General features: G+C 44.1%; 2 protein-coding genes and 1 pseudogene across 3 annotated transcripts; 2 read left to right on the plus strand and 1 right to left on the minus strand.

Annotated features, from left to right (window-relative positions):
* LOC133896643 (putative 4-hydroxy-4-methyl-2-oxoglutarate aldolase 2) lies at nucleotides 1-2,766 on the plus strand. 2 transcript variants are annotated; one of them, XM_062337247.1, is made up of 2 exons: nucleotides 1-174; nucleotides 2,016-2,766. In XM_062337247.1, exon 2 carries the CDS (start codon nucleotides 2,029-2,031, stop codon nucleotides 2,533-2,535), a length of 507 nt encoding a protein of 168 aa, XP_062193231.1. In that variant the 5' UTR covers nucleotides 1-174; nucleotides 2,016-2,028; the 3' UTR covers nucleotides 2,536-2,766. The 2 variants fall into 2 exon arrangements, with proteins under 2 accessions (XP_062193231.1, XP_062193239.1); XM_062337255.1 differs by lacking the exon at nucleotides 1-174 and adding an exon at nucleotides 193-1,489.
* A 3,887-nt stretch (nucleotides 2,767-6,653) lies between these two features.
* Nucleotides 6,654-10,306, plus strand: LOC133896658 (receptor kinase-like protein Xa21; annotated as a pseudogene).
* A 1,610-nt stretch (nucleotides 10,307-11,916) lies between these two features.
* LOC133896668 (histone H2B.3) lies at nucleotides 11,917-12,681 on the minus strand. The gene has a single exon (XM_062337269.1). The coding sequence runs from the start codon at nucleotides 12,581-12,583 to the stop codon at nucleotides 12,125-12,127; it is 459 nt and encodes a 152-aa protein (XP_062193253.1). The 5' UTR covers nucleotides 12,584-12,681; the 3' UTR covers nucleotides 11,917-12,124.
* Nucleotides 12,682-13,749: the final 1,068 nt, after the last annotated feature.

The raw sequence follows: 13,749 nt of genomic DNA on the forward strand, positions 1-13,749 counted from the left end.
TAATGCTTGTAAAGCTCAATCCTCGGCAGGCCGCTCGCACCCTCCAAATCTGTGGTAGACGACATCGGATACACTAGATATTACAAGCACGTCTCAGTTGTGTACAAATCGATAAACCACCGCCACCGCTCCGGCGTCCAGCGACCGACGAGGCCAGCCGAGCGGTCGATCGAGGTTTGGCCATGATGCCTGCTCTTCCCATCGATCCTCCCTCTCATCTTCCCCCCTCCGCAGCTTCCCAGTTGATTCATAGCGGCAGAGACAACACGTACGGGAGGCTAGCTCTCCCGTCCATTCCGGCCGCACCTATCGCCGGCGGCGGCCGCGTATACTGCTGGAGGCGTGCATGCCCGCTCCACCAATCGACTTCAGGGCCTAGCAGCTCAAGCTTCGGCGGTCACGAGCCGAGCCCGGCCGCTCCATCCAACCCCTCGTGCAGGCCCAGATTCTACCTTCTCCTCAAGACTTGACTTGGCCTCAAGCCTCCTTCGATTCCCGACGACAGTCCCAGACTCCCAACCGATCTGCTGCTGATTAATTTCATAATTCATTTTCAGTGCTTTTGCATTTCGTTTCCAAATTGATGCCGAATCTTCCCCAAATATCCGCTGCTGCTACAGATCACTTAGGCAAAACATTGATGTGGTCATGCATTTTGTACTCACGTTGTACTATATGACAATATGAATTAGTACGGCAATAATCCTTTTCTTGCCGTAACATACAATCCTAAACCAAACAAGTATATGCTGGTGCCATTGGTTTTCTGAAAGCCTGTACTGAATGTTGCATAGGTTAATCGTATTAAGCATTAACAGCCTATGGATTCTTTATTTTTATTGTTGCCATTTTCTTGCTTGATTGTACATGTTCTCCACCGGCCCTATGCTCCCAAGCTGTTTCATTTTTTTCAATGTTTGACAGAAATGCTACAGGCAGAACAACTGCCTTTCCAATGTTTGGCAGAAATTGCTACCATATCGTTCTCATGTCCAACTGTTTTTGTTGTTCAGGATTTTATATTTGAAACAGATAAGACTCCATGTTAGTACTGCATGATCTACTTGACAAAATCTCCACTAGAACCATAGTCACATGGTCCAGCAACCTATTGTATGTTTTCTTTTTCTAGTTAAAGGCATGACTAAATATGCACATAGCTCAGCCTATTCAATATTCCTTTCTAGCTAAAAACCATTGCTGTTGGACTTAGTAGTTCATTACCTGCAGTACTTTCCTGCTGCTGGACTGTGTAATTCTTTCCCTGCAGTTTCCGCTGCAATGCATGGGTTTTCACCTAGTCATATCTCTAGTTCTAGTCCACATACTACAGAGATGTTGCATCCTACCATGACTCTCCCAAAGTGATATAAGCTTCAGGGTTTTAGGCTGAGGCGAACATCACATTTTGGATTTTGGGGCTGGAACTATATAATTGCAGCTCTGCATGCAAATCTGAGCTACAGGAAGATACAGAGCCTAAGTGGTGGTAGGTCCATGCCCATGTTGCATATAATATTGGAGTGATGTTTCATATTAGTGAGCTTGCTTAAACTTTTTGTTCAGTTGCCTTTTCGTCTGCTAAAGAAGCAGATATGTTTGTGTTTCTCAGTTGAGGCTAGTTTGGTGGTTGATGTTTTTCATGGACACTGAACCTCATGTTTCTTTTATTGATATTTTGTTTGTTGGAGAAATAAAAAGAAAGCTCCCTGTGCTGATATTTTGTTTGAATCAATATTTTGGTTCTCTTGTTGTGCACCGTAGCAGTGTGAAACTTTAAATCATGGGAAAACTCGCTGATGTTCATTAAGTGCAATTTCAACATTTTTTTTCGTTTGAGATCTATATGTGACAACCGTTAATAATTCAGGTTGCCATCTGTCTTCCTTCTAGTTTTATATAAGTTTAAAGGTGCATTTCGTTGGAGAATTTATTGTTATTTTTGTGTAAGGAATGGCCTTCTTCTGTTGATTACTTCTGCTCTGTGATGTTTTTCTTCTTCTGATGACAAACAGGACTAAAGCTAACATGGCTGCCCTGCCATTGGCCACTGCCGAAATATGTGATGGTAATTCCGAGTTAATCATGAATGGCGAGCTCCGTGCCCTCCAGCCTGTCTTCCGTATCTACGGAAGGCGGCAGGTTTTTGCTGGCCCTGTTGTGACATTGAAGATCTTCGAGGACAATGTTTTGCTCCGCGAATTCCTTGAGGAGAAAGGTCATGGCAGGGTCCTGGTGGTTGATGGCGGCGGGAGCATGTGCCGCGCCCTTTTGGGTGGCAACCTTTCCCAGCTGGCACAGAACAATGGCTGGGCCGGCATTGTGGTTAATGGTTGTATCAGGGATGTAGATGATATCAACGGTTGCGACATTGGTGTCCGAGCTCTGAACTCGCACCCCATGAAGCCAAGCAAGAAGGGCGTCGGTGAGAAGCATGTCCCTGTGACCATTGCAGGAACAAGAATTTGCGACGGCGAATGGCTCTATGCTGATACTGATGGCATTCTTCTTTCAAGGTCGGAATTGACGGTGTAGACCTATTACGTCCATGTATGTGAGTATAAGAATCGGACGCTTAAAAGGAGGTCTGCTCCTGCCCTCCTTGTGTTATATATTGTGAATTTGTAATAACTATTCTTGTTGAATCGCATGACCATTGGGAGTGATTGGATGCCTCCACGGTTGCGAAGTGTGCTTGGTTAAGTTCTGTCTTTGTGAACTTTATTCTGGAGAAGTTTTCTGTAACATGATACATTAGATTCCCCTTGTTGGTGTTGTTTCGAAGCGAACTAGTATGTATCTTTACCTAATGATATTGTCAGCAACTTGTTTATTGTTTTTGTTTTGGAAAATTTATTTTGGTTTTCTTGTGCCCCTCCAGTCACACAAGTCCCTTCCTCGGCTAAGATGTCAACCCCGAGGCCATCAAAGACCTGGTTCTTCTTCACGTTCCATGTTAAGATATATGTCTGAATATGGGTATTTTCGTGTCTATAAATATTAGACGCCACTATGTAACCGCAAGGTACGACAAACAGACCATGGGACGCTGCCAATTCATACGCGCACAAGCAGCCCTCATCGCGCACCTTTCCGATAGGGAAAATGATAGGAAAAAAGTTTGACTCAAAAGTTTTGAAAAAAATTATCGAGAAAAAATTACTAAAAAAAGTTATTGGGACACCAGTAGGCTCAGTTGGGCTGTCTCGAGTGGGCTCTTGAGGGCCGCAACTTGGGCCGTCAGAGTGGTGCGCGAAGGGAGAAGAGAGCGAGCGCACGCTGAAGAGGATTTTCGCGGATCATGCTCTAAAGATGTAGGCAAAATGGTTGAACCTCGTTAAAAAAACATGTATTAGTGTGTTGATCTTGTATTTAACTTGATAATCTTAGTGATGCTTATGCTAAACCGTAACATTCGACAATTACCAGCACACCCAAGTTGACTTGTCCTTGCTTCTTTTTAGCTTATGCAATTTTTCCTATGCTAAGTGATATTTTTTATTATTTCTTGAGTTTTGGTCACTTCGATGAGCTTTTCTTGATTAATATTTTCAAATCAAAACTTTTGTACTTCGAGAATTGTCAATGCACTCATCAAGAGAGAGATTAAGAAACCAAGTTAAAATATGCCTTGGTTTATATGTGATGAGTGGTTAACAAGATCTTTGAGGTGGTTTGATGATTTATGGATTTCATAAACATGTCTGTGTATTGTAATTATGATCACGACTAACCAAAATTGTAGAGAAAATAGAGTTCGTGTTTTTATCTTTGAATTTAGAAAAATTGCATACGTCGGATGGTCTGGTGTTGGACATTTTGTACACGCCAAATGGTTCGGCGTTCAGGGAGATTTCATGCCAGAGCATTTCAACTCAGAAGCAAAAGTTGAAGTACACACCGGATGGTTCGGCGATGGGACATTATGCATGCCGGATCAATTTTTCCAGAGGGGTTGCAAAGCGTGTCTAGAGTTGTTATACACTTCGAATGGTCCGACGATGAGCAGCATGTACGCTGGATGCTTTACTGGACCTTTTTGTTGCAGAGAGTTGTAAAAAGGTTGACATGCACACATCGAATGGTCCAGCGATGAGATGATGAGCACGTCGGACTAATTTGTCCACAGAGGCTGCAGACAGCTTGGTTGAGGATATAGCACACGTCAGATGGTCCGGCGCACAGAGGTGTGAACACTGGATCATCCAGCGTACACGATTTTTCTGTGTTGTGCTTTCAATTCAGGATTTTGAATTTGACTAATCTATGTTTGCTTGTCCTATGTTGTGTAGGTGCTAAATGCAACTTGATGGCCAACGGCAGGATGATCGGGGCTAAGTGGGGAGCTTGGTGTTGGACGATTGAAGAGGCCGGACAGAGTCAATGGTGATCTTAGCTGTGCACGTGGAAGTCAAGTAAAATGTGTGAAGGTGGATGAAGATAACATGTTGACAAAGTCAAGCGAAAGGTATGCCACTGTAAGTGATAAGGCGACCTGAGGGATCAGGAGCGGAAGAGACTTGCCGGCGGTCAAGATCACAAAATAGAGTATACGTGTCGATATCGGGATGCTTGCTTAAGGCTTAAGCAAGTGGCAGTAAGTCACGCTTTGATAAGCGTGCAAGGCAGTTTCGCGATTTGATCTCAAAACTGTGAATGGATGGAGTTCACGTGGCATCATCGTGAAATTTGCGTCGAGACGAAGCTAAGTCATGAAGAAGTCACGGCCGTTCGATGAAAGGAGCGAAAAATGGATCAAAATGTCCCGGTGGTAGGTAGGAGACTATTGGAAGAGAGGAGTATTTTGGGAACAATGAAACTTAAGGATTAAGTTACCTTTGTAGGCCTATAAATGGAGAGGTAGGGTTGTGTGGGAGAGTTGAGACAGTCACTTGAGTTTATATGCTAGGGTTTTAGAGGAAAGAAGAGAGGAGAGTTTAGTCTTTGTAATAGGTGGTAGCTTTTTATAAGAGAAATACCTTGTAATCTGCCGCAAAGAGGGCTGATATTTGAAGAAATGAAGTACATGTTTCCTCTGATGCTTGTATTCATCTACTTGTAGTTTTCATCTCTTTGGCTCCTTTGTTTTGTTACGAGTTTTTCCTTTTTAGTTGTGGTTTTCATTTTTGTTTGATGAGCTGAAAATTTCACACCTTGAAAAGTTGTTTTTCTTGTTGCTAGAAGCATAAAATTTACATACAAATATATACAAGTGGATTTTGAATTTTCTTACCTTTAAATTATCAACTTAGAGAATCTCTTCTTTCGGTGATTTTTTGTTGGATCAAAGGTTTCTTTTTTCAAGTTGTTTTCTTTTATGGTGATGACCTATAGAATGAGTATCAATGGAATCTAGGATTCATGTATATCCATAAGAGCCATGTTCTTCTTTGAAAAAATTTCATAGCAACTTATTTCTTTTCAATTTTTGCTTTCGATTTAGTTTTAAGATGCGTTGGATGACTATAATAGAAGAAAATCATCAGTTTCGAAAGAAATACCGCTGACACCTTCTTCGATGCTTATGTTCATCTCTTTCTAATTTTCATCTTTTAGCTCCCTTACGTAATTGCGAGTTTTTTCTTTTTAGTTGTGGTTTTTATTTTTGTTTAATGAGCTGAAAATTTCACACCTTTAAAAGTTGTTTTTCTTGCTGCTAGAGGCATAAAATTTATATATAAATATATACAAGTGAGTTTTGATTTTACTTACCTCTAAATTACCATCTTGAAGAATCTCTTCTTGTGGTGATCCTTTTGTTGGATCAAACGTTTCTTCTTTCAAATTGTTTTCTTTTGTGACGATGACCTATAGAATAAGTATCAATAGAATCTAGGATTCATATACATCCATAAGAGCCGTGTTCTTTCTTGAAAAAATTTCTTAGTAACTTGTTTCTTTCCCGTTTTTGCTTCCGATTTAGTTTTAAAATCCGTTGAAGGATCATAATAAAAGGAAATCATCAATTTTGAAAGAAATTTATGAGGCGTATGTTCACCCCTCTCATCGTCGTTCTCGGTACGTCCAATTGCCGCGCAGACTGCACGCGACCATGCATGGATTGAAGTGAGATCGGCGTCGGATTGCTGCGCGGTTTCGTTTTTACGCCGCTACTTCCTGAAGAGCTCCGGCCAGACTCTCGGCTGAAGCTTCCTAACCTGCCATCACGGAGCCGAGCTGGACTTTCGTGGCCGTGGCAAATGAAGAGTAGCCTGTCAACGTGGTCACATGGAACCGGTGTGCCGATCGCTCAAGGTTTTAGCTAAAAGACCGCGTGCTCGGTCCGCTTCAAAAGCGCGCGTTCGCCGCACCTGGTCCAGTACGTCTCCGAGCCGTCGTGCAAGTAGGCTAGCTGCTCCTGCCAAACGATGAGCCATGCAATGCCGTGTGGAAAATGGCATCAAAATAAAAGGATTTATTCGTCAAAAGAAAATGGAACTGGGAGCTCCTTGCTCCTGCCAAATGAAAAACTAGTGCCGAGCGGAAGAGGGCACGCCGAGACTGACTCCAAGTCAAGAGTAAACGCCATGTCCCCACCGCTTTGGCAATCACACGTACGTACATGCATGTCGTGGCGACGCATGATCACACGGGATCCAATATAAAAATAGCACATGATGCAGCAACTACTTAATTACTAAGCACCCAATCAATTACTAAGCACCCAATCACTAATCGTCGATCGCCCGCTACGTACCACACCGACCGATATGGCAATGCACTCAGTGAGCTTGCTGCTCCTGCTGTTGTTATCCTCCTCCGTGTGCATCTTGACGCTCGCGGCCGCACGAGCCGGTGACGAGGCCTCGCTGCTCGCCTTCAAGGCCGCGGCGGTCAGTAGCGGCAGCTATGGCGACACGCTTGCTTCGTGGAACAGTAGCAGCGCCGGCTGGTTCTGCAGCTGGGAGGGGGTGAGGTGCGGGGGCAGGCATCACCAGCGAGTGGTGGCGCTGAGCCTGCCCTCCCACGGGCTCACAGGCGTCCTCTCCCCGGTCATCGGCAACCTGTCATTCCTCAGGACTCTCAACCTGAGCAACAACGGGTTCATCGGGGACATCCCCGCGAGCCTCGGCCGTCTGCGTCGCCTCCATGCACTCGACCTCAGCTTCAACGCCTTCTCCGGTGAGCTCCCTGCCAACCTGAGCTCCTGCACCAGCCTAGTGGTCATGCGCCTCCAATCCAACCAGCTCCGCGGGCGTATGCCTCCCGAGCTCGGCAACAAGCTCACGCGCCTCAAGATACTCATATTGCGGAGAAACAACCTCACTGGTACCATCCCGGCATCCCTGGCCAACTTGTCATCGCTTAGTATCATGTCCCTCTCGTTCAACCAGCTAGAGGGTACCATCCCTCGCGGCCTCGGTGACATCACCGGCCTCAAGAGTTTTGACCTCGCCTTGAACCAGCTCTCCGGCGAGCCCCCTCGCTCCCTATACAACTTGTCTTCGTTGGAAGCATTGCAGATCCAGGGAAACATGCTCCGTGGAAGCATTCCTGTCGACATCGGCAGCAGCTTCCCTGGCATGCTGTTTCTTAGCTTTGCTTGGAACCAGTTCACCGGATCCATCCCTGAGTCGCTCTGCAACCTCACTACACTCCAACGAGTCGAACTCTCTCAAAATAGGCTCAGTGGATATGTGCCTCGAGCACTGGGGAGACTACGAGCTCTCCGATTTCTATTCTTGTACAGCAACGATGTAGAAGCAAACAACAAAGAGGGGTGGGAATTCATCGCTTCGCTGTCAAACTGCAGCCAGCTCCAGGAATTAGATATCGCTGACACCGATTTCACTGGGCAGTTGCCAAATTCGATAGGGAATCTCTCAACGACCTTGCAAATCCTCCACTTGGAGTCTACTGGGATCTCGGGGAGCATTCCCTCAGCCATTGGCAATCTGGTCGGCCTCCAATTCCTCGGTGTCGGGGATACTTCTATATCCGGAGTGGTTCCAGATAGCATCGGCAAGCTGGGAAACTTAGCTGAGTTAGGTTTGTACAACACTTTCTTGTCAGGCCTAATACCTTCATCTATCGGGAATCTCTCAAACTTGGTTGAACTATTTGCACAAAATGCCAACCTGTAGCTTAGGAAACCTGAAGAATCTGATATCCCTTGGTTTGTACCTAAATCGTCTGAACGGTTCGATTCCCAAAGAGATTTTCAAACTGCCACTCATTTCATCGTACTTAGACTTATCATACAATTCACTATCAGGACCTCTTCCTTCTGAAGTGGGTAGCCTGCAGAACCTTAACAGCCTGGCTATATCTGGAAACCAATTGTCAGGTGAGATACCTAATAGTATTGGGGAGTGCACCGTACTGCAAAGACTTTGGTTGGACAATAACTTATTCGAGGGAAACATACCTCAATCCATGAACAATCTTAAGGGTTTGATTGCACTCAACCTATCAATGAATAAGTTGTCTGGTACTATTCCAGAAGGCATTGGTACTATCCGCAACCTGCAACAATTATATCTGGCACACAACAATTTGTCAGGGCCAATACCAACAGTGCTGCAGAATTTGACATCATTGTTAGAATTGGATCTGTCCTTCAACAATCTGCAAGGAGAAGTGCCAAAGGAGGGCATTTTCAAAAAATTGGCTAATTTGTCAATCACCGGAAACAATGAGCTTTGTGGTGGAATACCTGAGCTCCATTTAGCTCCATGCCAGACAAATTCAGTGGAAAAGAACAGAAAAGGATATTCGAAGTCTCTTACAATAGCTCTGGCAACAACCGGTGCACTCTTATTCTTATCTTTCATTATTGCACTCAATCACTTGATCTATAAGAAGCTTAGACGAAAGCACGAGAACCCAGTCCTACCATCAATAGTTGAGGAACAATATGAAAGAGTTTCTTATCGTGCATTAGCAAATGGAACCAACGGATTTTCAGAGGCCAATTTGCTTGGTAAAGGAAGCTTTGGGGCAGTCTATAAATGCACTTTTCAAGATGAGGTAACTATTGTTGCTGTCAAGGTTTTTAACCTTGAACAATCCAGATCCACTAGAAGTTTTGTGGCTGAATGTGAGGTACTGAGAAGGGTGCGCCATCGCTGTCTCGTAAAGATCATCACGTGTTGCTCAAGCATCAATCAACAAGGTCAGGAGTTCAAAGCACTTGTTTTTGAGTTCATGCCAAATGGTAGCTTGAATGATTGGCTCCATCCAAAATCTGACATGCCCAACTTGAGCAATACTCTCAGCCTAGCTCAAAGGCTAGACATTGCTGTCGACATCATGGATGCTTTGGACTATCTTCATAACCATTGTCAGCCACCAATCATTCATTGCGATCTCAAGCCAAGCAACATCCTTCTCGCAGAAAACATGAGTGCTCGAGTTGGGGACTTTGGCATATCAAAAATCCTTCCAGAGAGCGCAAGTAAAACTCTGCAAAATTCGAATAGCACAATTGGAATAAGAGGCTCCATTGGTTATGTTGCTCCAGGTAACTGAAATTGTTGTGTATTTGTTTTTGCTGATTATTTCTAACCATTGTATAAACATGGCATGCTGATCAATACAATTTCTTGCACAATTGTAGAGTACGGCGAAGGCGCTTCCATCACAACTCTTGGTGATGTTTATAGCCTCGGCATATTGCTGCTTGAGATGTTTACAGGAAGGAGGCCAACAGATGATATGTTCCAAGGATCGTTGGATCTGCACAATTTTTCAGAGGACGGTCTTCCCGGGAGAATCTGGGAGATAATCGATACGGCAATGTGGCTGCACACAGATGCCTATGAAAGCACTACAAGAAGTAGAGTTGAGAATTGCTTGGTTTCTGTCATTGCTCTCGGAATATCATGCTCGAAGAAACAACCTAGAGAACGGACAACGATACAGGACGCAGCCACTGAGATGCATGCTATCAGAGATTCATACCTCATGTTTGCCAGATCCCTTGTGGTGGAACATGGAGGAGTGGCAACTACTATGCCGTGATCTGCAACAACAGTAAGTAGAGCTGAAAATGGGCATGATGCCTGCAGATGACCACTTAGATGAACGCTTCAGCTCTATCATTCTTTTCTTAAAAATCTGCACTTGTTTACCATGAATATATGCAAGTATACAACACGTTAGTAAATATAATGTGTTGAGCAGATAAAACCCAGGGTTTATCTGTTGTCAGTATGCATCTTCTTTTTATAGAATTGCCAATAAGATGTATGAGTCAAAATCCTATCATTCTACATTAGTTGCATCAAGTATGTGCAAGTGTAACGGATATTTTGTAAATGTGTCGATCAGATCAGAAATGGAGAGTTTTACCAGTTGTTAGTAAGCCTTTATTTATAAAGAATTGTCAATAAGATGTTGACACCAATTTTGGCATGAACCCGAAATACGATGTGGAATAAATTCAAATAATTATAGGGCCATGCTATTTAACGCACCGGCCAACCCAACCTCGTCGAATCAGCCCGTAATTGAAAAATCCCTTTTACAAAACCGGAAATCACACATTATAAAACAGGAAAAGTGACTTATGCAATTAAAGGCATACGTGAAATTATTATGTAAACCTATGTTATTACCTGAAATGATTAAAGGCATGCATGGTGTTTGTATTAGTATCCCTCTCTGGGATCAGTATTTCTTTGCATAACAGTCAAAAAAAATGGAAATGTGTGCATATTTTACCTTCTTAATATATGCAATGTTAAAAGCTCCACGGCAGGGGCATACCATATACAGCTTATGCCTTAATGCACATTCTTAAAATTTCAAAGGCCAGGTGTCTTTGGAAGAACTCAGAACTTAAATCTCACCGGACATAGAGCCACACTATAGCTACTAACTCAAATAAGGCACAGCTTCAAGCACCATGAGTTTCCAATCCCACAAATAAATCATGAAGTGAAACATGAAAAATGGCTGCTCCCAAAAATTAGACGCATGTATTTCAAATGACTCCACATTCGAAGCAGCCACTTTAACTGTTTAACATGCAGCTTGAACAAAACAAGAGCGAAGTTCCCTCAGAAACTTCATCAATAACCTAGCAGGCAACATCCAGAGTTCAATCCAACAATCTGGCAATCTGGGTTAACACAATACAATTATTGCACTAAGACATTGGAATTCAAGAAAGTATACCAGCGTAGGATGCAGGCATGAACAAGCATCCAATTAAATTACTACCAGTTAACTGATAAAAGAACATCGATGTGAAAGAGAATACATCACTACGGAGATTTGAAACAACAATAGGCGTCAAGGCTGAAGGTTGGACGAGATACATACCTTGCCAGCTATTTTGTTTTCTAAGGATAGCTTGCCGGTAACCGAAGATGGAACGGAAAAGAAACCTCCATGTAGCTGACATTCAGAAGAGTGACCAAAAAACCATGCTTGTGGCCTGTGGGACATGATCCTGAGATGACAGAAGCCAAACATGGTATTCAGTTAGCATATCTTCATTATAGGTATGTTTCAGCATCAGAAAATTGTAAATTATCAAGCAAATTTTACCATATATGTCAGAATTTGAAGCTACCGAATCCCGAGTGGCACTACAGCAGTGCCCATGCCATAGACAAAGGTATCAAATCTTCTTTCACGTTCTCCAGATTCCACGATGCAATGATGCCTAGTGTTTCAAAAGTAACACAGCTGCAAGAAACAATAGTTTCTCCCCTACCGGCAAATGAGTACAGAAATACAAGAACCCGCAAAAAGTTACCCGGTGAATAGTTTAAACCCGACAAGGACCAACGTGCAATTGGAACCGTGATTACTCCAGAAATTTCTATTCTTGAAGCGTTACAGAATTTCACACGCGCAAAACACTCTTGTTCCAGAAATTTGACACAATTTTGCACATATCATCGTCAATTCACGGCCACGCATATGACAATTACACAGTAATACCATCCAATCACAGGAATCACATGTAGAACAAGCACCGTTACTATTCCGGATCCATGAGGGAACAGTGTTCCAAAAGCACCACCACAATTCTTACCGCAGCCCAACTACACACAGATCATCCGACCATTTCCAGATCCACCCACTTCTGCTACTACAAGCCCTACCAGATAAACTGAGCCACATCTACCAACACCACCCAACTACTACTACCACCACCACGGGAGGCAATCTAAGAGGATGTGAACTTGGTGACGGCCTTGGTGCCCTCGGAGACGGCGTGCTTGGCTAGCTCCCCGGGGAGGACGAGGCGGACGGAGGTCTGGATCTCGCGGGAGGTGATGGTGGGCTTCTTGTTGTAGCGGGCGAGCTTGGCGGCCTCGGCGGCGAGCTTCTCGAAGATGTCGTTGATGAAGGAGTTCATGATGGACATGGCCTTGGAGGAGATGCCGATGTCGGGGTGCACCTGCTTCAGCACCTTGAAGATGTAGATCTTGTAGGTCTCCACGCTCTTCTTCGCCTTCTTCTTCCCCTTCTTCTCGCCGCCCTCCTTGCCGGCGGACTTGCCCGCCGGGAGCCGCTTCTCCGCCTTGGGCTTCTTCCCCGCCGGGGCCTTCCCGGCCTTCTCGGTTGCGGGCTCCTCCTCTGCGGGCTTCTTCGCCGCCGGCTTCTTCTCCGCCTTGGGCGCCATCGATTCCGCTCGGGTTGGGGCGGGGGAACGCGGTGGCTGGCAGGGGTTTCGCTGGATTGGGGAGAGGAAGTTGCAAAAGCTGTGGGGAAGAGAAGAGACAGGGGTGGTGATTTTATAGAGCGAGACCGGCGGATCTGATTGGCGGAGGGGTAGGTGCCCCGGATCGCTGACATGGAGCAGTGTGAGGCGTTGGTTCGACGCGGATCGCTGACTTGGCGAAAATGGACCGGTTCGTTTTGGCGTGGGTCCCCTCGGGCCCAGCTGTCGGTGGCTACACTCAGCGTTAGCGATGGCCTGGGTGATACATGCGGCCCATTAGTCAGTGAACTAACATTTGTCCCGCATTATTGTTTTTTAAACAAAGCTAAACATTCGTGTTAGTAAAAGTTCCGGGCGATAAAATTAGCCGCACACATTTTGGCCAATGTTGAATCAAAAAGTAACTAGAGGTTCAGAGGACCTGAAATCTTAACAGACTTTTGGATCAAACCAAATATTTTCTCTGTTTTTTTCAAGGCGTATTAGGATTTCAATAGGTCAAACTTTGTGAGTCTGACCAATAATTAGCAATATATGCATGTTTAATATATAAAAAGTGTATCAATGGATTCATATTTCATAGATATTTTAATATGATAATAATTTTGTAACAATTGATTATATATTGTAAAAAAATAATATTTAAAATATACTTCAAAGGTTTTTTCAATCCTAAAACCCCTATATAAAAAGAAAGTGAGGGAGTAGTTGTTGTCAAGTGCAAAATGGACCGCAAGAATTAAAATCATACTAAGTATCACAGTGAGATAACTGCAGCTGTCAGGTGCATCCATTGGGCAAGTCTCGTTAATGTATATATAGTGGCAGAGATGGTTAAATGGGACTTTTGGGCCAGCCCAGCTATGACTCGATTTGATTGGTCCGACTGTTGTAACAGGTTATATCGTGCTGGCCTGTGTATCACCTCCTCGGCTCACGGCATGACCATCATCTATCGTGCCAGCGGGCATGGTGGAGTCACCATCAACCCATCAACAGGGATAGGCATAGCTAGCCCAACAATACTTAAAAATAGAAAAAAAAAATAAAAATAATAGCTATAAAATTCAAAAAAATATAGAACATAAATAAAATAAGTTTTATTGATTGGTTGCCTCGTTAAAAAA

Source organism: Phragmites australis, chromosome 2, assembly GCF_958298935.1.
Source record: "Phragmites australis chromosome 2, lpPhrAust1.1, whole genome shotgun sequence".
NCBI classification, from domain to species: domain Eukaryota; kingdom Viridiplantae; phylum Streptophyta; class Magnoliopsida; order Poales; family Poaceae; genus Phragmites; species Phragmites australis.